Source organism: Nothobranchius furzeri, chromosome 9 (genome assembly GCF_043380555.1).
Source record: "Nothobranchius furzeri strain GRZ-AD chromosome 9, NfurGRZ-RIMD1, whole genome shotgun sequence".
Taxonomy (NCBI): Eukaryota; Metazoa; Chordata; class Actinopteri; order Cyprinodontiformes; family Nothobranchiidae; genus Nothobranchius; species Nothobranchius furzeri.
In genome coordinates, this window is record NC_091749.1 from 4,997,974 (window position 1) to 5,022,537 (window position 24,564).

General features: G+C 43.7%; 1 protein-coding gene across 1 annotated transcript in view; it reads right to left on the reverse strand.

Moving 5' to 3' along the window:
- The window catches only part of si:ch211-186j3.6 (neural-cadherin), a 640,545-nt gene that overhangs the window by 362,554 nt on the left and 253,427 nt on the right, over window positions 1-24,564 (reverse strand). Inside the window, exons 9-13 of the mRNA XM_054732672.2 lie at window positions 16,143-16,311; window positions 15,007-15,177; window positions 12,499-12,671; window positions 7,986-8,153; window positions 6,254-6,503 (exon numbers count right to left, since the gene is read on the reverse strand). Coding sequence (XP_054588647.2) covers window positions 6,254-6,503; window positions 7,986-8,153; window positions 12,499-12,671; window positions 15,007-15,177; window positions 16,143-16,311 — 931 coding nt within the window. The remainder of the gene's footprint in view (window positions 1-6,253; window positions 6,504-7,985; window positions 8,154-12,498; window positions 12,672-15,006; window positions 15,178-16,142; window positions 16,312-24,564) is intronic.

The window sequence follows — 24,564 nt, forward strand, 5'->3', positions numbered from 1 at the left end:
TCGACAGGCGGATTGGTTCGGCGTCTGCAGTGATGCGGACGCTGAGCCGATCTGTCGTGGGGAAGAGGGAGCTGAGCCAGAAAGCCAGGCTCTCGATTTACCGGTCGATCTACGTCCCAATCCTCACCTATGGTCATGAGCTTTGGGTAATGACCGAAAGAACGAGATCGCGGATACAAGCGGCCGAAATGAGTTTCCTCCGTAGGGTGGCCGGGCTCAGCCTTAGAGATAGGGTGAGGAGCTCGGACATTCGGGAGGGACTCGGAGTAGAACCGCTGCTCCTCAGGATCGAAAGGAGCCAGTTGAGGTGGTTTGGGCATCTGGTCAGGATGCCTCCTGGACGCCTCCCCGGGGAGGTGTTTCGGGCATGTCCTGCCGGCAGAAGGCCCCCGGGTCGACCCAGGACACGTTGGAGAGGTTACATCTCCAATCTGGTCCGGGAACGCCTTGGGGTCCTGCCGGAGGAGCTGGTGGACAAGGCCGGGGAGAGGACGGCCTGGAGCTCCCTAATTGGGATGCTGCCCCCGCGACCCGGACCCGGATAAGCGGAGGAAGACGACAACAAAAGATTTCTTTACTGGTTAATGCAGAGAGTTTCTCTATTTTTCCAATTCAAGAGGATAGTTTTCTTAGCGATGCATATGGCAGTCAGAACCACGTGAACCACAGATGTTTCAATTGGGACATCGTCCAGGTTTCCCAGTAAACAAAGAGAGGGGGTGGTTGGGATATGACATTTCAGAGACTTTGACAGATCTTCACATACTTTACATCAAAATTCCTGGACAGGTGGACAGGACCACAGTGCATGAATGTAATTGTCAGGAACGTTGTTTGTGCTGTGTGTACAGTTGTCAGACGACACAAACCCCATCTTGAACATCCTATGACCTGTGTAGGATTTTGTACTAAATTCATTGTAAACTGGGGTGTCTGATCATTTTAAAAGTTTTTAAACAAGTTTGGGACCAGAAGTTCTGGTCAAAGCTAACTGATAGATCCACCTCCCATTTTTCAATAGGGATTGCTATTCTATCGTCTATTTTGGACAGTGTCTTATATACTTTAGACAGTAGTTTGGGGGGTTTGAGATTATAGAAGTCAAATACTCTTGGTGGTGTTTGTAATTCTATTTTATTGAGCTTAAATTTTTGTTTGACTACAGATTTAATTTGGTGATATTCTAAAAAGCTATTCTTGTCTATTCCAAATTGGGAGACTATTCTATTAAATGGGATGAAGTCCAATCCTTCATATATGTGTTCCAGGTATAGGATTCCTTTGTTTTTCCAGTCCGGAAGGTTCATCATTTTGTTATTTTGCAAAATATCAGGATTATTCCAGATAGGTGTGCGTCTGCATGGCACTAGTGAAGACTGTCATTTGTAAATACTCCCACCATGCTACCAGAGAGGTGCTGATACTAATACTTTTGAAGCTTTCATGTTTTCTTATGCTTGAGCTAATAAATGGTAAGTCTGAAAGCTCTATCGTATTGCAAAGGGTCTGTTCTATGTCTAACCAGGGTAATCTAGTGGGTTATCTTGAAACCATCTTGGTATATATTGCAGCCTGTTGGCTAAGAAATAATAATAAAAGTTGAGTAGGTCCAGTCCTCCTCATTCTTTAGTCTTCTGAAGTGTTTTTAAGCTAATTCGTGGAGGTTTATCCAGCCAAAGGAATTTAGTGATCGTTTTTATTTTCGCTGCACCAATATGATCAGTGTTCAGTGTTCTAGCAGTGCTTTTGTATAGAGAAACATTCAGGTGTCCCACCTTGATCAATCTGTCTAATAAAAACTAATAAATACGCCTGAAAACAATGCTTACCTTTAATTTACCTTCAGAGTAATACAATTTAATATTTGATGGTATGATGTTTATGTTTATGCATTTGGCAGACGCTTTTGTCTAAAGGGACTTACATGTGATAATGAAGCCAGGAGCTTGCCCTTGAGGCTAACAACAAACACTAATCAGTCAGTCCTAGGTGGCAGTGAGGCAGCATAATGAATAATAAAGGGAAATGAACAAGGAGTGGACAGTAGGGGGGGGGGGGGGGGGGGTACAGGGAGGGCCCTAGTTTAGAAGATGCTCTCTGAAGAGCAGGGTCTTCAGAAGTTTCTTGAAAATCGACAAGGACCCTGTTCTGGTAGTGCTTGGTAGGTCATTCCACATCTGTGGAACGACACATGAAAAAGGTATGGATTGTCCTGAGCGTGGTGTAGGCCCCGCTAGCTGACGATCCTTCGATGACCAGAGCGGCCGGGCCGTGACGTAAGTCTTTACAAGAGGATTCAGGTAGATGGGAGCCGTACCATCCAGGACTTTAGCGTTTAGCTCACAGTAGCCAATGGAGCTCAGTGAAGAGAGGGGTGACATGTGCTCTTTTAGGCTGACTGAAGACCAGACACGCTGCTGCATTCTGGACCATTTGAGGAGGTCTCACAGTACAGAGTAGAAGACCAGTTAGAAGGAAACTGAAGTGGTTGAGACAGGAGATGACAGTAGATTGCACCAGCAGCTAGGTGGCATATTGTGTTAGGTACGGTCCGATCTTTAATATGTTATACAGCACGAAACTGCATGAAGGGGCGACAGAGGCAACGTGATCTTTAAAGGTCAGCCGGTCACCAATCACAACTCCCAAATTTTAAACTGTCTTTGAAGAAGCCAGAGATAGAGAATCATTTTGGACTGAGATTGTGCCGTAAGGATGGTTTCGCTGGATAACAAGTAATTCAGTAAATCAGTTTTAGAGAGGTTGAGTTGACTTTATAGCTTTCTGAGAGGATTTCATCCATCTTGATATGTTAGAGAGACAGTCTGAGATTCGTGCGGAGACTGTGTGGTTGTTCGGCGAGAATGACAGATGTAGCTGAGTGTCGTTGGCACTGCAGTGGTAGGAGAAGCCATGTGATCACGATGTCATTTCCTGTCATGTTTACAAATATTACCACACATTATACAGATTTGTTTATTTTATTATTTTTGAAAGGCACAGTTTCAAAATGTCCGTGTTCATTTTTGGTGTTTTCTAATAAATATTTTTATTAAAACCCTTATAAACATAAAGTTTTATTGATCCAAGTGTGAAATTTGATAATTACATATTTTTTTACTGTTTCAAGTAGGTGTCGTTAACATTTCCTTTACATAAGTTGAAAATGATTGCATCAAAAGAAAAATACACATATTTTAGTTGACTAAAATAAGACTAAAAATAAAACAAATGGGACAATAAATTTAAATTAAATGGAACTAAATTTAAAAAGTCAAAAGACTAAATTAAAATTTCTTGTCTAAAAGAACACCGCTCTAAGCAAGTCTCCCCTTTTATTAACTCTGGTAAACGTATCTACTAAATAAACCAATATAATATATCTAACCAGAACATCTTTATTAAACAGAAGCACATGTGTCTGTTGTTGGTGCTTCATTAGTTTCCAGAACCACTGAGTCTGGGTCATGATGTTTCCAGTTCAGTGAGCATTGTGACAACACCCAGATCTGGAAGTAGGCCAAGCAGCAAAGAGCAGAAAATGTCCCAATTTTAAATCACTTTTACTGAAGCAAAGAAAAGATGGTTATGTGTTACAAATGGTTAAAGCTGGTAGCATGGACGTAAATTTTTTTTTGGGGGGGGACATGTCCCCCCACACTTTTTCCAAAGTCAAGTTTTGACGCCTGCACTTTTTACTATCCAAAAACAATATTACGCTGTATTAAAGTGACACTGGTTGAGCTCTAGGACCAAGCAGAAAACAACCGTTTGTGTTGAAGCCTGTTTCCCATTAGAACATACTGTAAACATACCCCCACCCCCGTGTCCCCCCCACTTCTAAAGTGAAAATTACGTCCATGGCTGGTAGTAATAAAGACCAATGGGACACAGCGTGACATAAATCAGAATAGTAAAAGTCATATTTTAACAAGTCTGCTTTAAATCCAAATGTATCAGAAAATTGACTCAAAAAAGTGCAAAAGATGAACTCTAATGTGGCTCCATGTGCCTTTTTATCCTCCCTGTCTTCTGAGCAAATGTCTTAATGTATGAATTAAAAATTGAGTCTTAAATCCATTACAGACCTCCCTCCTCTCCACTGCTGAACTGCCTCTGGAGAAGTCGAGCTTTCTCACTGAGACAGAAAAGGAGGGAGGGCTATGGGAGGGAGGGAAGGCAGAAGAGGGACACCGAGGCAAGAGAGGGTCTGTGAGAGTTCATTATTTCTCACTGACTTTAGTACAAATTTGATGGAATGGGGTTTGTGTGAGGATGAGGATCATGTGTCCATGATGCAATAGACATGCATGCAGAACCATCTTGCTCATTTGGAGAAAAAGCAAGGCAGTAACAAACAGCAGCGTAGCCCCGGTTTAGTGTCGGGAAACTACCTGAACACAGTCATGCTTAAGCTCAGGGAAACTTTTTACTCGCTTTTCTAATTCAATTAAAACTTTTTTAGTTTAACACTCTCTTCTAGATGTATATTACTTTTGCGTTTATTTTTAAACTTTGGTTCCTGTTTTTAACAGTTTGGTTGAAAGGGTTGTGTAAAAAGTATTTTTAATTAAAATTTAACAACCTTTTTACACCACATGATTGTCATTTTAAACTTAATCCATCAGAAATACTCTGATAATCCCACTGCAGGTCCTGCTGATGATGACTTTTCTGCAAAGAACTCCAGAATTCACTTAGATCACTGTGTGATGTAGAACTGATGGTGATGTTGAGAACAGTAAAATCGTGTTTACAATGTCACACCATTGGATTGGAGTTTTTATAAGAGTAGAAACACCCCATTTTCTGTTTATATTGCCATCTCCACCTAAGTCATGTCTCAGTGTTTCTGTTGTTTTTGTGTAGAGAGAAAGAAAAGATCCACGGAATAGTTGTAAATGTAGACCTTCAGGAAATTAATTTATTCCTCATCTAATAAAACACAAGAGCAACCGTGCATTTTCAAACCAAGGAATTCCTGTGTGTAACAGCAGTGTTTGATGAACTTCACCTTCAGCCAGACTTCTAACGGATTTGAATGTGTTATAATTTTGTATGCATGCGTTTGTAATCTCGACACATTGTGATATAAATACTTTGAGCACCTCTGTAAATGCTACCTACTCTAGATCCTTCCATCCATCCATCCATCCATCCATCCATCCATCCATACATCCACCTTCTGCTTATCCGGAGTCGGGTTGCCGGGTCAGCAGTTTAAGTTGAGATGCCCAGAATTCCCTCTCCCCAGCCACTTGGACGTGCCCGGAAAACCTCCCATGGGAGGCATCAAGGAGGCATCCTAATTAGATGCCTAAGCCACCTCAACTGGCTCCTGTCGAAGTGGTGGAGCAGTGGATCTACTTCGAGCCCCTCCCGGATGACAGAGCTTCTCACCCTATCGTTAAGGGAGAGCCCAGCCAACCAGCAGAGAAAACTTATTTTGGCTGCTTGTATCCACGATCTCGTTCTTTCGGTCACTACCCAAAGCTCATGACCATAGGTGAGGGTAGGAACGTATCGACCGGTAAATCGAAAGCTTTTCCTTCCGGCTCAGCTCTCTCTTCACCACGACAGACCGGTACAAGACCTGCATCACTGCAGATGCAGCACCAATCCACCTATCGATCTCACGCTCCAGCTTTCCCTCACTCGTGAACAAGACCCCGAGATACTTAAACTCCTCCACTTGGGACAGGACCTCATCCCTGACCCGGAGAAGGCATGCTACCCTTTTCCGTCTTAGGACCATGGTCTTGGATTTAGAGGAGCTGATACTCATCCCAGCTGCTTCACACTCGGCTGCGAACTGCTCCAGTGAAAGCCAAAGATCACGTTCTGATAAAGCCAACAGGACCACATCATCTGCAAAAAGCAGAGACCTGATCCTCAGGCCACCAAAACGGATGCCCTCCACACCTTGGCTGCGCCTAGAAATCCTGTCCATAACGCTTATGAACAGAATCGGTGTCAAAGGGCAGCCTTGGCGGAGTCCAACTCTCACTGGGAACGAGCCCAACTGACTGCTGGGAATAAGAACCAAGCTCTGACACCGGTCATACAGGGACCTAACAGCTCGTATCTGAGGGCCTGGTACCCCATACTCCCAGAGTACCCCCCACAGGGGCTCCCAAGGGACGCGGTCGATCAAAATCGAAAATCATTGAATTGAAAGGCACAATCTGGTTAAACCTGCTCAATGTGGAAGAATGTGAAATATAAACAGAAGAACATTCATTAAAAAACTTACCAGTGACATTGACATAGACGGTTGTGAAGGCGGCCAAAGGAACAGCAGCGACATTCTGAGCTCGAACTCGCAGAATGAAATTTCTGGTGGTCTCGTAGTCCAGGGGTTCTGCAACCAGGATGGAGGCCGAACCATCCTCTCGGTTCGGGGTCAAGTAGAAGCGGACAGGCATGTTGGTCTCTGGGACCATACCATCCTCCAAATTGTAAGTTACTCTTGGATCTCCAAGAGGTGAGGTGGCTTTGATGGTCTGTTTGAAACAAAAACCAACACAGAAAGCAACGAGAAGGGTCAGCATGTTATGGAGAGACTTGTAAAAAAGAGAGAGTTAACAGACATTTCATTTGTTTTTATCTATTTAGTAACAAAGAAACTACAATTTTGGATTGTTTTCGAGGGGATTTCATTTGAGTACATTTTGGACCCATTTTCCCAGCAGAAGTTCTTGGATGTTTGGTTTTTCTGATGTAGTTGAACTTCATACATCTCTAAGAATCTTGTTTGTCTTCTGAAGGCTTTCAATGATTCAGTTCCTCTGTGATTTTTCCATTCAAACTTCATAGACTTTGGTTTGGAAATTGGAAACTCCACTTTATGAAACTTAAAAGATGTGACATCTTTAAAATATTTACAATATCTGCATGCAGAAGCAGGCCTTTTCTGTATTGTGAAGGGGTTTTGATCTAGCTGATGTTATTTCAGATATATTGACACTTAATAAAATGTTGGTTATAATTTATTGCTCTGGCAGACTAACAGGATCACTAAAAATAAAATAATAAATTGATTTGTTTTGACATCAACTCTTCATGTTATCCAAGGAATTTTCAGAACACCAGCTGTGACCCTCTAGACAGGAAGAGATGCTTCTGAGCAACAACTGGAGTGAGAAAAACAGTTAAACTCATACCTCTGAATGGAAAAGACAACGTTTTACAGCCCATAATAACGACCGCTAAAGTATCAGCAAGCCTCTAACCTTTTTACAGAACAGCAGCTAACTGACGTCTTGTGAGATCAAACGGATGCAAACATATCTTTATACTCCTTTCTCTCTAAAACTGTTAAAGATAGAGGCAATTCAACAGATGGAGCCAGTTAAAATAATAAAAAGAAATCCAACAACTCTGGATTTGAGCTTGCTTGTAGGTGACCTATATCTACTCATTTAGTCCAGGAAAAAACAATCACAGAACAGCCTGAGAAGCACAGAGACCTGATGAACATTTCTGTGTTTATTTGGGACATAAAAACCTCAAACGTCCACGACACAAAAGGTACAGCCAAGAGTCTGTGTATCCTTCCATAACAGTGGAATCAACCCAGAACTACCCAGATCTCCATTGACACAACCATGGGGACCATGGTGCTTCCTCTGTTTATCTGCTTCTCTCACAAACACAACAAATCCCACACATTCCCATATAAACCACGTTCCTCTGGCTGCACCACCACCATTTGGGTTCAAATATTCATCAGCCACTCTAATGGACTTAATAGCTTTCATGAGAGCTTTTAGAAACACGGTCTATTCGTGTCTTCAAAGAGGCACTGAGCAATGGAGCACACTGAACTAATCAGAGTTGGTGTGAACCTTAAGACGTGTTTCCTGAACCTGTAGCCAGCACGTCCACCCACATGCTGATTAGGAATGACAGGAATTAGGAAGTAAAACTGGAAGCATGAACACGGGTAACATGGAATGTACCATTTCTTGTGCCAGTCAACATACCACAATGGGTGTGTCCCGAACAGTGTTTTCTGGTATGACCACGCTGTAAGTGTCGTTCTCCCACTGCGGGGGCTGGTTCTTTACGTTGGTGATGGTAACTGCCAGCTCCACTGAACTGCTCCTGTTTCCTCCGTCTGTAGCCACAATTTCCCTGGAGATGTAGCTTCTCTGTGGAAGACGAAGAGCAGAACAGGGAAGAGGAGGAGGCTTGATGTTGTGCTCTTAATTTGTTATTTACAGAAGGGCCGTTTAGATCACACAGATTGTGGTTAGCACTTTAGATTTTTTTATTTTGTGTGATATTGGGTGAAAGTGACAGCTGAGTCAGGCTGAGTAAACACACATATTAGATGATAACTGAAATAGTTGAAAAGCTTCAGTCACAACGAAGCAAAAAGCTCAGTTTTACTTTGCAGAAATGCTGGAAATGATGTTTTGCTCTTTTGATACAATAATATGAGTACAAAGTGTAAAACTTCAGAACCGTAAGTGAAAATTGTCTTTTCTCAGAGTTAGAGGTCATTCTTTAAGAGTTAGCGTTTTATCCCTGCTCCGAGACATTAGGCCTCAGGTCCATTCACGTTGCTAAAGGCTGAACTTAGCAGGTGATGCAGCAAATGCTCATCAGACAACTGATAACTCAGGAATTTACTTGTTTCCTCACAGCAAAAATCCAGAAACTCTCCAGCAAAATTAAAATTGGTGCTCGGACCAAAGGGTGCTGGATGACACTGGTCATCGCAATGTTTCACTCACGTGACTCACGTGATGTCTGCAGCAGCGTGAACCTCAAATGGGGACAGGAAGTGTTTTGCTCCGCAACAAAACAGAGAGATACAACACGGCGTGATAGATGAAAACGATTTTACTAAGGCTTCACGTGAGCTGGCAGAGATGCGATATCGTGTAAAAATACATCTTCTTTTAGGTTATGACCCATGTAGTTATAAAAGTCACAGTTTTCATACACTGTGCTAATGATCAGTATGTGCTAGGATCTACTCGTAACTCACTTTTTATGCCTTTTAAATCCACATTTCTGGTTGGTTAGTTTGATTTCAATAAGGTATAAACGCCAAGTTACAACACTAAGCTAACTGCTAAAAACATTAGCACTCTGAAAGCTATTTGCAGTGAGGACACATGAAAACAGTATGAAACTGTTAACCTGCTGTTTTTATGGCTGTTTCTAAGCAACTGTTTAATAAAACACTCGGTAATCTCCTACCTGTTAGAAAGTGATCGCTGTAAACTACAGCATTGTCCTTTCAGCTCCTGTTTTAAGCCGTAGATTACTGATCCACGTCTGCCATCTTCTTTCAGTACGCCTTTTAAACAAAGTCCTTTGTGGTGCATTACATTTGGGCCAAACGTTGGTCTTTGTCTCGATTAGAGTGATTGTATTAACCATCGACCACATAGAGTTTGGGCATTTTTACGCTCAGTCACCAAAGAAAATAGTGTTTTGTGCAGCGCCGGCTACTTCCGGACCCCCATCTGCATTTGGTGAGGTAGAGGCAACGTCATGTGAAACCCAACAATAAAGGCAAGCGAGGTCATTTTGAGCAAATTAAAAGTAGTTCTACAACCAACTTCACACTCCCAAATTAAACAGTTATCGAGAGAAGAAGGAAGAGAGGAAAGAAGTTTGAAGAGACTGAGGCCTTGGTTGTTGTATGAACTATAACACTGGTTCTATTGAGGCGTCTGGGATGGGTCAGGACACTTACTTGTTTCTGTGGTGAAACCGGGCCCTACAATCGACCCGAGCAGCACCATTCATTCAGGCCCTGTCCACACGTAGCCGGGGATCTGCCAAAACGTAGATATTTTTCTACGTTTTGGCCTGTCATCCACACGAAAACGGAGTTTTTTCACACGAAAACGGATCTTTTTAAAAACTCCGGCCAAAGTGAAGATCTGCGTTTTCTCCATTTTGGGTGTCTGCGTGTGGACAGACAAAACCGGAGTTTTAAGGTCCGCAACGTCACTTTCTGCGACAAAAAAAATGCTGACATCACGTGTGCGACCTGTGTTTACACTAGCCGACAGCATGGATGCCCTCAGAGCTGCGCTCGCTTTATCAATTGTCCAAGCGCTTTTTGCTTGTTTGTTTTTGCAAGCGGAATTACTGCTCCTTGCGGAAGACCACAGATGAAGGACGAGGTTAAGAACGGGGGAAGCACTGCCGCCTACAGGTCTGGCATGTCCTTAACAACGTATTTATCCGGGTACGTGTGGACGGAGTTTTGTTTTAAAACGAGGTGGTGTGGATGCAAGTTTCTGGAGGGGCGGATATTCGTTTTCAAAAACCCCGGCTACGTGTGGACTAGGCCTGAGACTCCATATGACAATGAAGCATTATGACTAAGGTGGAGCAGCTAGTTTTACCCGACATCGTTTAGAGATTGGAGAATAGAAAAACATGACTGCATGCAACAATTAAAATAAACACCACAGTGCTGTTGTTTTTATTTTTATTCACACACACACACAAGATGATTCTCGCAAGTGTTGGCAAGGTTTGGTTGGATTCAGAACAAAAACATTCGTCACCAGCGTATGGTGCGACAAAACACATTTAAGTGCAACAGGTGATCGCAGTCCACACCAGTCTTCGACGGCACAATGGAACCAATGCGTAAGTGATGCTAGGCATCTCAAGACGGACCAGAATCTCTTGTGACTGTTTCCAACACCTTGTTGATTTTATGACATTTACTGTAGAGTTAACGTTAGAACTTTCAAGGCAGTCATTTAGACTGTTTTCATATGTAATAACTTTGGTTAGATGGACCTCAAGTTGTCCTGGCTTTTCCTATTTTTGTGTCTCCTTTTTTTTTGTGTTATAATTTCTACAAAATAAAGTATCAAAAAAGAAATATAGCTGTTTTTGTCTTTGTCTCCCGCAAGCCATCAATCTGACGGCTGTATTGTTTACATGGTAACGTTTTCCCAAGGATGACGCTAAGCAACCAACTTTCCAGCTCGCGCGCATTCACTCTCCGTTCAAACCCCCCCCCCCCCCCCCCCCCCACACACACACACACACACACACACACACAGAAAGGAGTTGTGTCAGTCGCCCAGGGAAAAGAGAGACTTATTTTTAAGGTTTGGGAGAAAAAAGATATTTTCTTAGCATATTATTAGGTTCACACATCCATAATGAGTTCATTAACAGCACACTTGAACCATTTTGCTCGACTTCGTCATCTTGCATTTAAGGACCAAGATGACAACCGTCAATCTGACGGTTACTGGGAGTTCTAGTGAAGTCAGAATTCTGGGACGTCTAGAGTTAAAGCAGTTCTGAGTGTTTGCTATCTGTAAAGAGTGGTTGCTAATGTGTGGTGTACTAAATAAATAGAACAGAGAATGTATGGGGTTGTCTAATGTGGGCCACTTTCAGAGAGGCTGGCAACGGACACGATGTGGTTGGGTGATAAAACACAAAGGTTAAATAAGTCTTGCAAGTAAAATCGGACCTGATCGGTACCTACACTGTCTTGTATATATTAGCCATTTCATTTATGATTGCCTCTCTATATCATTACTTTATTGAGCTTATTTCTTAATTTTGCTCATCTCCTTTTGCACCAAGTACCACGGCAATTTCCTAATGTTATGATTTATTTCTTAAGGAGTGTCCTCAGTTTTGACTTGTGCAACTCAGGAAACCATCAAATCCACAAATCTTCTTCCCCACTAAACAACAAAAAGGAGTTAATGCCACCTGCTGAGGGTCAAAACTCCAAACTCCTTTACATAAACAGATCTCATATAGGCTCAAATGTCATTTTAGAAGCTATTTTAATGTAAAAAAAACAAGCCACCACTTTGTAGCTGGATGATGTTGTACAGTTTACCAAAGCTTTTAAAGTGGCCCTTGGATGGGAAACATCCCATTTTGTTTTCAAGCATCTTTAAGGGCCATTCCCATCTGTACCTGGTCGGCCCTGCCCGGATAGCTCCAGTCGGCCCCAGCCTGGCCCGGTTGATTCCACACATCCTTGCTTAGGTATGCAAGGAATGCAGTCAGAGACATTTTCAGCTTCTAGGTAATCAGCATGATAATGAATGACAATGAATTGAGCATGCCTTAAGCCCATGTGGGCTGATTCTACCCACCAATCAGAGGCTTGCTCTAATGGAAGGTGTGAATTTGCTGGGTGTGTTGGCCCTGGTCAGCCTGAAGCAGACCACCTCAGAAAGAGGTCTGAAAAACAGTCTCGTTGCACCCTGAAAAAAGGCAGGCCACCAAGATATGTAAGCAAGCTATGCTATCCGGGCCGGGCCGACCAGGTACAGATGGGAATGGCCCAGTTATAGTTCCCTACACAAGCAGAGCTGCTTTAGGATTTAAAGACACTAACAAATGGCATCCAGCAATCTTTGAATTTCTTTGCCACATAAATGACTTTCTCATGTGTCACATGGAAACGCTGTACTGAAAATAAATCATCCATAATAAAATCTTTGCAGTTAGACAGGTGAGATGTCCGGTGTGTACCTGTGAGATGGGCTGGTTGACGAACACCCAGCCTGTTAGTGGGCTGACCCTGAGGTACTCGGGCTGCTCACTGGACATGCTGTACGTAACGGCTGCATTGGTTCCAAAGTCATCATCATGAGCTGCCACCCGCAGGAAACTGGTTCCAATCATGGTATCCTCACGAAGGAAGTCTGGAAAAACAGATAGTCGTGGGCACCGGCTCGGTAAGGCTGTCCTCTGGACTAGTTTTCTTATTGTTTCAGTACTCAGAGCTGTATGCTATTAGAGAAAACAGCCACAGAATATTTCAAACTAACAAGTTAGACATTCTGATTCAGCACCAATAAAGCAATTTCAGATTTGCCCCAATGAAATGAAGATATACGTCGATTTTTAAAAATTGTTTTTCTGTTTTTATTTTTATTTATTTATTTATTTTTACTCATTTTCAATTCAGTATTTCACTATTTTACAGATATGAGGTATTTTTTGTCCCGTCTGCAGAATTACCACTTTAATGTGGTAGCAGACTACAAGTAGCTCTGTAATCCTAGGGGCTTAGCTGTGTGGGGTGTCAGCCCCCGGTGGAGGCTATCACGGTTAAGAGCCTCCGATGCTGATTCACTATGAGCCCTAAAATACATATCTGGTATATCTTTTACTGCAAACTTGTAGCAAAGAGGTGACACTTGAGGTAACCACCATCCAATGGCCGGGTGGCATCTAGGTATTTCATCATTTTCCTAACAAACGTCTGCGTCCTTGTGGGCAGTGATGGAGTCACTTAGATGGACACAACTAAAAGGAACAGCCTCACTAATTTAAATTGAAGGGATGTTTCATTGTGGGCTTCTGAGGAAAAACAGGCTGTCTAAACAACCACTATACATGTATTTGGTACCAGAGCATCTTGGAACCTTTTCATCAGACCTACATCTTGGACAACAGGATGGAGAGTTGGGTCCAGTGTTGGGGAAGGATAGCAGACAGACGTCACTCATGATCTTAAACTCTTGTTGCACATTAGGGCCAAGGAGAGCTGGTGTCTACTACAACAGCTCTCAGGCAAGAGGGGAGGAGCACCCTGGACAGATCACCAGTCCACCACAGGGACACACTGAGTCTTCCATTAACCTGCATGCTTGTGGACTGCAGTAGGAAATCAGTGAAAACCAAAGCATGGGGAGAAAAAGTGACTTCCACAGAGAAAGGCCACAGCCAGGATTCAAACCTGTGACTCCTTGCTGTGTGGCTGTGTTTCCCCCTGGGCCGTTTATCTCCATGACCCAACTTTGGATGGAGTTTTTGTTATTTTGCTTCTTATGTTACTCATCAATGACTGAATAACCTTTCAGGGAATGAGTCAGTTCTGTTAACATATAAACTGATCATTAACAAAGAAAAATACTGAATGACCTTCAGAAAGCTTGATGTCACATTAAAAAAGGGAAATGTGGATCTTTGGAAGAAAGTTACACAAACAATGGGTGTTTAAAACTTCTGAAACCATCCATCCATTCAGTCATTTTTAGCAACTTAGCCTGAGTCGGGCCGCGAGGGCAGCAGCCCAAGCCGAGACACACGGACTTCACTCTCCCTAGCTACTTGGGCAAGCTCATCCGGGGGAATCCCAAGGTATTCCCTGGCTAGCCGAGAAGTCCCTCCAGCGTGTCCTGGGTTTTCCCTTCGGTCTCCTCCCAGTTGGACGTGTCCGGAAAACCTCACTAGGGAGGTGTCCAAGAGGCATGCTGACCAGATGTCCGAGCCACCTCAACTGGCTCCTCTCGACATGGAGGAGCAGCGGGTCTACTCCGAGCCCCTCCCGGATGACTGAGCTTCTCACCCTATCTCTAAGGGAGAGCCCAGCCACCCTGTGGAGAAAACTCATTTTGGCCACTTGTATCCGTGATCTCATGAGGGTAGGAACGTAGATCGACCGGTAAATCGAGAGCTTCGCCTTCTGACTCAGCTCTCTCTTCACCACGACAGACCGGTACAACGCCCGCATCACTGCAGACGCAGCACCAATCCACCTATCGATCTCACGCTCCATCTTTCCCTCACTCGTGAACAAGACCCGAGATACTTAAACTCCTCCACTTGAGGCAGGACCTCCTCTCTGACCTGGAGAAGGCATTCTACCCTTTTCCAAATCAAGACCATGGTCCCAGATTTAGAGGAGCTGATTCCCACTCGGCTGTGAACTGCTCCAGCGAAAGCTGGAGATCATGTTCTTATGAAGCCAACAGCACCACATCATCTGCAAAAAGCAGACATCTGATCCTCAGACCACCAAAAGGGATCCCCACAACGCCTTGGCTGCACCAAGAAGTCCTGTTCATACAAGTTATGACCAGAATCGGTGACAAAGGACAGCCTTGGCAGAGTCCAACTCTCACTGGGAACGAGTCCGACTTGCTGCTGGCAATGAAGACCAAGCTCTGACAGCGGTCATACAGAATAACTTTCAGGTAAATTTCAATCATTTACAGTGTTTGCTTCCTCAGCGCAGAATTTTATATTTACATTCATATCGGATGTTCTCAAACTTGGGGCTGTTGTCGTTCTGGTCCAGAATGAGAATGTTTAGCTGACAAATGCCAATCAGAGGATCCGCTGCTTGGTCTGTGGCGGTCACGGTCACTGCGAACTCCCGCTGGCGTTCACGATCAAATTTCCTGGCCGTCACAATTATTCCTGGAAACATATGAGATGGTCAGACAATGTTCTGACTTATGGGCTCGACACACGGGAGGCGACATCGCCTCTCCTCCATTCATTTTCAATGAGACGTGCGCGACAAAGCGATGATCGCGGGTCTCCCTCCTACTAAGCGAAACACGAAAAACGTGCGTGTGAAATTTTGCGCACGTGCACATGTCGTGCACAGGCGACCCAGCGACGCGATCCAAGAAAGTTGAAATATTTTCAACTTTTCATCGCTGTCGCTCGGACGAGGACCAATCAACGGAGGTTTCATTCACTGACCAATCAGCGGACAGGATGCTCCGCACATTTCTGAGCAAACATGGAGGAGAAGTTGATTATTATTATGTTTTATAGTAAATTCAGAAGTAATATTTCACATAACTCTAGCAGCACCTTGTGAAACATCATATCTTCCGCTTTATTAACTCTGAACTGCTTAAATAACCTTAATTCCCTCCCACCTGACACAGCCAAGCAAAACAACGGAAGTTTCGATTTCGCCATGGAACAGAACGCGTGGACGGCTTTGCCGCTGGCCGCTGCCACGGGTCGCCTCCCGTGTGACAGGTAATAAAAGCAACAGCGACAAATTTCGCTGATCACGGTCGTTTGTCGCCTCCCGTGTATCGAGCCCATAAGACAGCGTTTTTGAATTATTGAGGATGTTTTAACGAAAATGATATCAGCAATCCCAAATGGATGTTATTTTTTGTTAAAAACATTACTGAAGATGTAGTGAACTCTTTCATTTTACATAAGCCTTTCCACCAACTGGTTCTTAGCCACTAAATGTATTTTATTGTATCAAACATCACAGAAATGCTGAAACAACACAATGATCTCTTACCATGATAAAGGCGTGTGTGTGTGTGTGTGCGTGTGTGTGTGTGTGTGTGTGTGTGTGTGTGTGTGTGTGTGTGTGTGTGTGTGTGTGTGTGTGTGTGTTCTAGTACCGGTATCAGGGTGGATACTGAATGCAGGCACTGTAGAGTCTTTATGCATGAAGCCATAAGTGACCCGGCCGTTGGAGCCTTCGTCTGCATCCACAGCGTGAACCTGCAGGACAAATGTGCCTGCCGGCTGGTTCTCCAGGACCGATGTGCTTTCCCGGTACTGCTGACACTGAGGATCATGGGAGAGGGACAGAGGACAGGTGGGAGGTAGAGTAGATAACAGGAGTGTGAGAAAGCAGAAACTAGATCAATACTCTTTTCTGTCAGAACAGAAAGGAGACGTAAGGGTTTGACATAAAACAGCTTTAAGAAAAGTCTTTTCACCCCGTGTGGCTGTTGCCATGGTCTCAGAGTTTCATCTTCCACTGCACCGGAGATCAAAAAGACGTTTCGAAACTCCAAACAGTGGAAAACTATCACCAATAGCCGACGGTACACAACCGTTTTAGTTTTCTTTAATATTCAGGATTTTATATAATCTACACAAACTATGAAAATACTAAAGGGCCTCAGCTTGTGGTCCCTAATTTAAAAAAAAATACATTAGAAAATGTTCCTACTTCAGCTTACAGATCTTCTACATGTTTCTACCATTTTTGAATGGGATACAATTTATACTCAAGACCCCACCTGGCAGTTTGAATCATTAGGATGACTTCAGATTCCAACAAGATTACACAACATTTCTAATTAGCTGTAGAGCCCATGGAGGGTGTCGCTCTTGCAGTCATGAAAAAGGACAAGTGGCACCACAGATAGAGGACGGAGATCTGAGGGATGAAGGAGAGAACATCTATGCATATCCATGGGACACATGGAGGAACTGTAGGCTAAGTCTGGAAGAGCTGCATACGTGCAATCACACACCCTTGTGGGAAAAAGACATTTGGGTAAATGCAGCAGCTACACCGTGGACATCAGGTCATTTGACCACAGGAGTGACAAGGAAGACACTCACATATCAAATGTTTCTGTACTTGGAAAGCAAGTAAAGTAGAGTATTCACATGTGTGTTCAGATCTTATCTATCAGGTTACAACTGACCCATCTGACAGTTGGTCCTCCTCGTGGGTGGATAAAGGTAAAGATGACTCTCAAAGGTTGCTGAAATTAAATGCCATTTGTTTATCATTTATCAGCGGTTCTGGTGCTTTTAGAGCTCATTTAGAAAAATGACCTTCTACTGGCCATCAATGACTTTGTTCCAACTATAAAACTGTAGTGATGTGACGATTCACGAACGAATCGAATCTTTTGAACGGGTTTTCAAAGTGAATGATGAGAGCCGAGTCCCTGCAGAGAGCCGTTCATCTTAACAAACCTCCCGGGAAGTGGGTCAAACTCACCCGCTGAAACCCCACCCACCGCTGCGACGGACGTAGGAGGAACCATAGAAACACGTGCTTATGTACATATCTTGGGAGGAACGTTAACCAACCCTGTGCGCCCTCACATTGCCATTGGACCCCCACCCCCCCACCCCCCAAACACACACGCACACACCCCGCTCTGTTGGCTTCAGTTCATACAAAGGAGCCAGTCTTCTGAACGGCTCTTTGAGGTAAGCGACCGACTTCTGAACGGCACCCATGAAAGAGCCATGAATCCCATCACTGTAAAACTGAACTGTACTGGTTTAAACCAGACTTTAGCTTGAGCGCAGAACCTGGTTAATTTGGTCAAATGGGAATAAAGCATATCCATTCAGTTCTTTTATTTCTTGATATGATGCAAGGCAGCTCATCCATGTTTGCTTTCTGGAGGATTTGATCAATCACTCCACCTGTCAGGAATAGAAAATACAGCTTTACTCTCTTTGTTTCTGCTCTACCTGCCGCTCACATTTTATCATCTTTCTCTTCTTTTTGGTGTTCTTACTGGAGCATTTGTGCTCCACAGACTGTGAGAGGAGAATTAGTCGTTCCTTGCTGCCTTTCACACATCCCCTTGACACCTCTCTTTTTTAAATCCTCTCATGCTTCCCTTACTTCCTCTCTTTATAGCTTCCACAGCCTTTGACATGAGCACTTTTAATATTGATTTAGCCTTCCTGTAGCTTAATAAGTGAGCTGGGTGAAGTTTTACTAGCTCAGGAGTAGACACGCTGTTACCCAGAAGTCACGGGGAGTGCAATGTGCTACAAATGGTAATTAGATGTGAAAAACACTCTGCATGAGAAACTACACATAATCTAAGCAAAGAAAATGCAACGACCAGTTTAATGCCATTAATAACAGCTGAGTGTTAAATATCACTAACTAGAGATAACTAATATTTCAAGTTTTATTTCCACCTAATAGAAATTCAGACGAACTGTAGGTAAAGTCTGGGTATTTTCCAAGTAACTGCTGGTCCTAACAAAAGGTGAACAGTGAACTATGGAAAGAGAACTCTGGCAGGTCTGGAGAGCGCTGGATGATGTAATACGATTCATTTGTGCTTGGCTACTTGAGTGCTGCTTATGTGACCGGACAAAGCTGGTAAATAAGTGAATCATGAACAAAAACCTCTGAAACTTTCTGGCCTTTGCTTTGCTCTCAAAAGTCTAATGTCTAAAAAAGTCACAACACATGGACACACACACACATCCTCCTCTAGATAAACACACACACACACACACACACACAAACTAGCATCGATGGCAGAACCGGGACAAAACACACAGTTGTGACGTGCTAAAACGTGTCCCCATCATGACCCCCGTCTCTCTTTTATTCAGGCTTTTACGTGTGTTTTAAACTAAATTCAGACTTTTACAAAATATTACTTTGATGTCCATCTCTTAAACGGAGCCAACTTTTGCATTAGATTCTATTTTGACTCTATTGTAATAAAGGTATTTTGATATCTTTAACTCTCATTGATTTTAATCACAATTAAAGCCCAAAAGCTTGGAAAGATGTTGATGAAGTGAACCAAACTCAGAATGAGCAATCTAGACCAGGGGTGTCAAATTTGCGGCCCGCGGGCCGGATCCGGCCCGCAAGCGGGTTAAATCCGGCCCGCGAGATGGATGTGTAAACTTTATTTTCATACTTTACAATGTAGAGTGAAAATAAACTTATCTTTGTGAGCAAGTTTTCTCTGTAATGAGTATAAATAAAACAAAGCTGCGCTCAAGGCTCACACAAGAACTTGAATCACATCCTGAAGATGGCCGCCACTCAGGATGTGACTTCTGATATTGATGTGCTGGTGAAAGCTAAAAGATGTAAAGTAAAATGAGTCAAATTTACTTTAAGTGCTGCATGAAACCGATCTAGCCATGTGACCTGTAAGCTCTGAATCACTAAGGAATGTTTTTTTTATTTATTGATTTATTTATTTATTTTTTTCAAATTTTCAAGTACACTTCAGATGTTGTACTTGTACTATTTTGGATACATTGTCCTCAGACTTCAGCCTTGTTTTATACTGATTGTATTAAAACAAAGGAAACAATCTGAAGTGTTTTTAATTTACCGGTCCGGCCCACTTGGGACTAGATTTCTCGCAGTGTGGCCCCTGAGCTAAAATGGGTTTGATACCCCTGATCTAGACTGACTGTAGCAGAAGCACGAGGTCGGCCGAGCCACGCTCCAGTAGAGCCTCAACAGGCCTGTACGGTCTCTATCACTTAGGTGGGCAGGATGTTACTGCAACTTAACACAAAAACTAAGATGATGACGGCTCGTTTCAAACGGCTTTGGCATCAAATTTGGACTATTTAGACTTGGGCTTTTCTTTGAGTCCAGAACAGATAAAGGTACTTGCATCCTTTATTTAGAAAAACGATGCATTTGCATCTCCTTCAGCAGTGTATAACACACTGCCCTGTTGACACGCCCCCTCCGCAGCAGTTGTTCCGGCGCCCTGAGCCCACCTGGAGGCCCGCGAAACTGCTGCTGAGGCGGCGCGTTGGCTCCAACAGGGAGCCAAAGTTGCCGCTCTGCTCCACTCCAACGCTCCAGGGTGTCTGGTCGACGGTTGGCTGCCGCCGCGACGGGGAGGCCCGGAGCTCCGGCCATCGATCTCATCCACCTGGCCTCCCGCTCGCCAACCGCTTCGAGCCCTTGGAGAAGGACTTCCCTCCGCTGACGGCCTCCGGGCCCAGTAGCTCCGCGGTACCACCCTCTAACTCCACCCAACCGCCGCGAGAGCAGCTGTCGGGCACCAACGGCCAGCCATGTCCCATCAAGCCCCGGACTGCAGCTCAAACCCGCCGAGGAGCCGTGCACTTTACCCCGAACCCACGGAGGGAGCCCTCGGCACAGAAGGCCCATCGCTGCAGTCCCAGGGAACCGCTGCACAACATCCAGCAGGTCCTGGATGGATCCTCTGCTCACCCTAAACCAGCTGACCCACCACCCAGGACCCTCATCATTGGAGACTCCATCATCAAACATGTCAGGATGAGTGGAGCCGTTACTCACTGTTTTCCCCGAGCAACAGTGATGGACGTTGCACAACAGATCCCAGACCTCATCCAGAATCACCCAACAGTGAGTAGAATCATCATCCATGCCGGCACTAACGACACCTGCATGCAGCAGTCTGAACTCCTCAAACATGGTTTTACCCACCTTTTTAATCTTTGTTATCTCTGGCCCATCCCCACCGTCGACAGAGGAATCGAACGTTTTAGCCGGCTTTTACCTCTGAACAACTGGCTTTCCTCTGTCACTGTGCAGCACAACATTGCTTTTATTGACAATTTTAAAATTTTTTAGGGGAGGAGGCATCTGTTTGGGCCAGATGGACTCCATTTAAATAGACAAGGAACTCGCACACTTTTAATGAGCCTGGCCTGTCCACGACCACCGTTGTCCAACACACCAGCCCTCGCGTCACACCTCCTACTACAGTCAAAACATACATCTCCTTGGATAAATGAAAATCTAAAGCAGCTAAAGAGAACTTGCAGGGTGGCAGAGAGGAGATGGAGGAAACACAAGATCACAATCAATAAGCACATATGTAATGAACAGTTAACATCATACAATAAAGCAGTTAGAGACTCCAGAAACAATTACTTTTCCAAAATGATTACAGAAAACAGAAATAATTCTAAAGTATTTTTTTCGACAATTGCTAATGTTTTAAATAGTGGTTCTAATTCTTCCCAGAAAACCCCTCAGACACTCTTTGTGAGGAGTTAGCAGCCCACTTCAGAGGGAATATAGACACCATCAGATGTAACATTTTATCATCCCAAAGCAATACTGCTTCAGATCAGTCAGAGAGTGTGTGTCGACCTGAGGAAACACTGGACAGTGTTGTCTCGGTTGAAGTTGAGATTCTTGATAGTTTTCTCCTCAGTGAGGCCCACCACATGTGTCGTGGACCCTATTCCCACAAGGTTTTTTAAACAATTTTATGATTCTTTTAAAGATGATATTTTAACTCTGATGAACTGCCAACTTCAGACGGGGGTGTTTCCTGCCACTTTTAAACGGGCGGTGGTGAGACCCCTGTTGAAAAAGAGCAACTTAGATTTGAGTGATTTAAAAAACTTTCTGACCAGTGTCCAACTTGCCATTCTTAAGCAAAGTTTTAGAAAAGCTTGTGTTGAATCAATTTAACAATTTTATTAACACTAACGATGTCCAGGAGAAATTTCAGTCTGGTTTTAGGATGAACCACAGCGCCGAGACCGCCCTTCTGAAGATTTTAAATGATTGTAGAACAAATTATGATGCCCGGAGGGCGACAGTGTTGGTTCTACTGGATCTAAGCGCTGCCTTTGATACAGTAGACCACACTATTCTTTTAACCCGCTTAAAACAGATCGGCCTCTCTGGTGATTTACATAGATGATTCACTTCCTACCTCACAGACAGGACTTTTATGGTGAGTTTGGATACCTGTTCCTCTGGGGTCCACAGCATCATATGTGGTGTGCCTCAGGATTCAGTTTTAGGCCCAGTTGTTTTTAACCTCTATATGCTCCCTCTTGGCGGTGTCATCAGGAGACACGGAGTGAATTTCCACAGTTACGCTGATGATACACAGCTGTACTGCTCTGTGTCTCCTGATGACACACAGCCAATGGATGCACTTTTTAGACATTAAATCCTGGATGGCAGAGAACTTTCTCCAGCTCAACCAGGACAAAACTGAAGTTTTAGTCATCGGTCCTGAGGCTCAGAGAGAGAAGCTTTTACCAAAACTGCAATCAACGTCTTTTAATCCGTCTTCACAAGTGAAGAACCTGGGCGTGATTTTCGACTCTGAGCTGAATTTTATCCCCCACATAAAAAAATCACTAAAATATGTTTTTATCATCTCAAGAACATCGCCAGCTTCCGCCCCATTCTCTCTCGGGCCAATACGGAGATGCTGATGCATGATTTTATCACCAGTAGGATAGACTACTGCAATGCCCTGCTTTCTGGTCTTCCCAAAAAAGAGTATCTCAGGTCTACAACTTTTACAAAACTCAGCATCTCGTGTCCTGACAAAGACCAGGAAGCGGAAGCACACCACTTCGGTTTTAGAATCACTGCATTGGCTCCCCGTATGTTTCAGGATCGATTTTAAGATACTCTTAATGGTTTTTAAGTGTCTTAATGGTCTTGGCCCGTCTTATCTCTCACAACTGCTTTTACCATATGAACCCTCGCGGTCCCTGCACTACTCTGGCAGCCATCTCCTCGTCATTCCTAAAGTCAGGACACACTCACAGCGAGGCGTCTTTTAGTTATTACGGCCCTCACCTCTGGAACGAGCTGCCGCCGGATCTGAGGGTCGCAGACAATGTTCATGTTTGTAAGATCAGGCTCAAGACCCACCTTTTTAGTTTAGCCTTCAACTGATTACTATTTATTGCATTGCTGTTTTACTTATTTATTCATTTTTAATTACTGTTGTGTTACACATTCATGTTGTTTTATTTGTTTAATCACATTTACTTGGATATTTTACATCATGCATTTTAGATAATTTCCATATTAGCTCTTGTTATTTTACATGTCACGTATTTTAATCCTTCCTCTGTGGAGCCCTCTGCCTCGGGACCGGTGGTCGGTGGCGGCGGCTGGGGCGCTCCTAGGGTAGTGTCCAGGTAGTGGTGGGGGTTGCTACCCTCCCTCCCAGGGCGCCTTGGATTGGTGTCTTGGCCGCTGCCGTCGATCTGCTGCTGTCGAGGCAGATGGCCCCCTTGATGGCGTGTCTTTCATTACCTGTCCAACCTGAGCTCAGCCTAGTGTTTACTGTGGTCTTTTAATGTGTTGTTGTGTGTGTGTGTGTGTGTGTGTGTGTGTGTGTGTGTGTGTGTGTGTGTGTGTGTGTGTGTGTGTGTGTGTGTGTGTGTGTGCCTGGGAATGGTTTGGGGATTGGGGGTGAAACTATCACAATAGTTTTAAGTGTGGGAAAGGGAGGAAATGTGGGTTATATGGGTCATTTTAATCTGTTAAGCACTTTGTGTTGCATCCTCTGCATGAAAAGCGCTATATAAATGTAATGAGTTAATTTACATGTTATTTAATGACCATGAGACATGAGATTCCATAGGAACTAAGGAATCAATCTGATGGACCTTTGCGTACCTTTAACCAGAAGATTGGAACTTTTTATTGCAGGGATTATGTAACACTTTGTAGAAGTAGAAGAGAGAAGAGAGAGTCAAGTTATAAAAGTTTAAAGATTTATTACTAAACAAATTAAAACTAGACTAACTTCAACACTAAATGTATGGTGTAACTATGCTGAAGTGAGACGGAGAATGGTGTAGTGTGGAATGTTGCTCAGAACCAGCAAATCCAAAGAAACAATTAGTTCTGGTGGGAGTGAACGTGATGTCTTCGCGCTAAGCTTTGATTTGGAGATTCATTCCACGCCATTCTGTCGGTCTACGTTCCCTTAGCGGAAGTCCCCGTCTAGATCAGGAGGTGTAAAGGTCCAGCTTGACCTTATGGAGCCGAAGCTTGTAGAAACAGCTGCAACAGCCGGCCAGTCCAGTCTTGAGATACTTCCGGGTCACGACAGTTTGTTGGCATCTAGCGAGACCCAAACGGGGTCATGATGGTTCAGCTTTTATTCTGAAAGGAACCGTTGCAGCAGGTGGAACAGCAACAGATTTTATCCAGCTTGTCGTTGGTTCTTTCAGCTGAAGAGGAGAGTTACGGATTGGCCACTCCGACAACTTCTCTAGAACTCTTTGAACTGGCGTTAAAGATGACGTGGGCATAGTTTTATACTTCGGATGTTTTGGTTTATGGTCGAATGAAAAGATGACAGATTTACCAAACACCACCAAAACCACGCCTCCGTCAGATCTGCAGATTCTGATTGGATCAGTAAAGCAATGTGTCATGTCTTAACGCTACATGAGATCAGTCCTATTGGAAACATTTAAAGCCATATTACTTATTATATTCTATAAGATTATAATAAAGTAATTAATATTTTGATTTCAAAGATTGGTCACATCTTATTATTGACT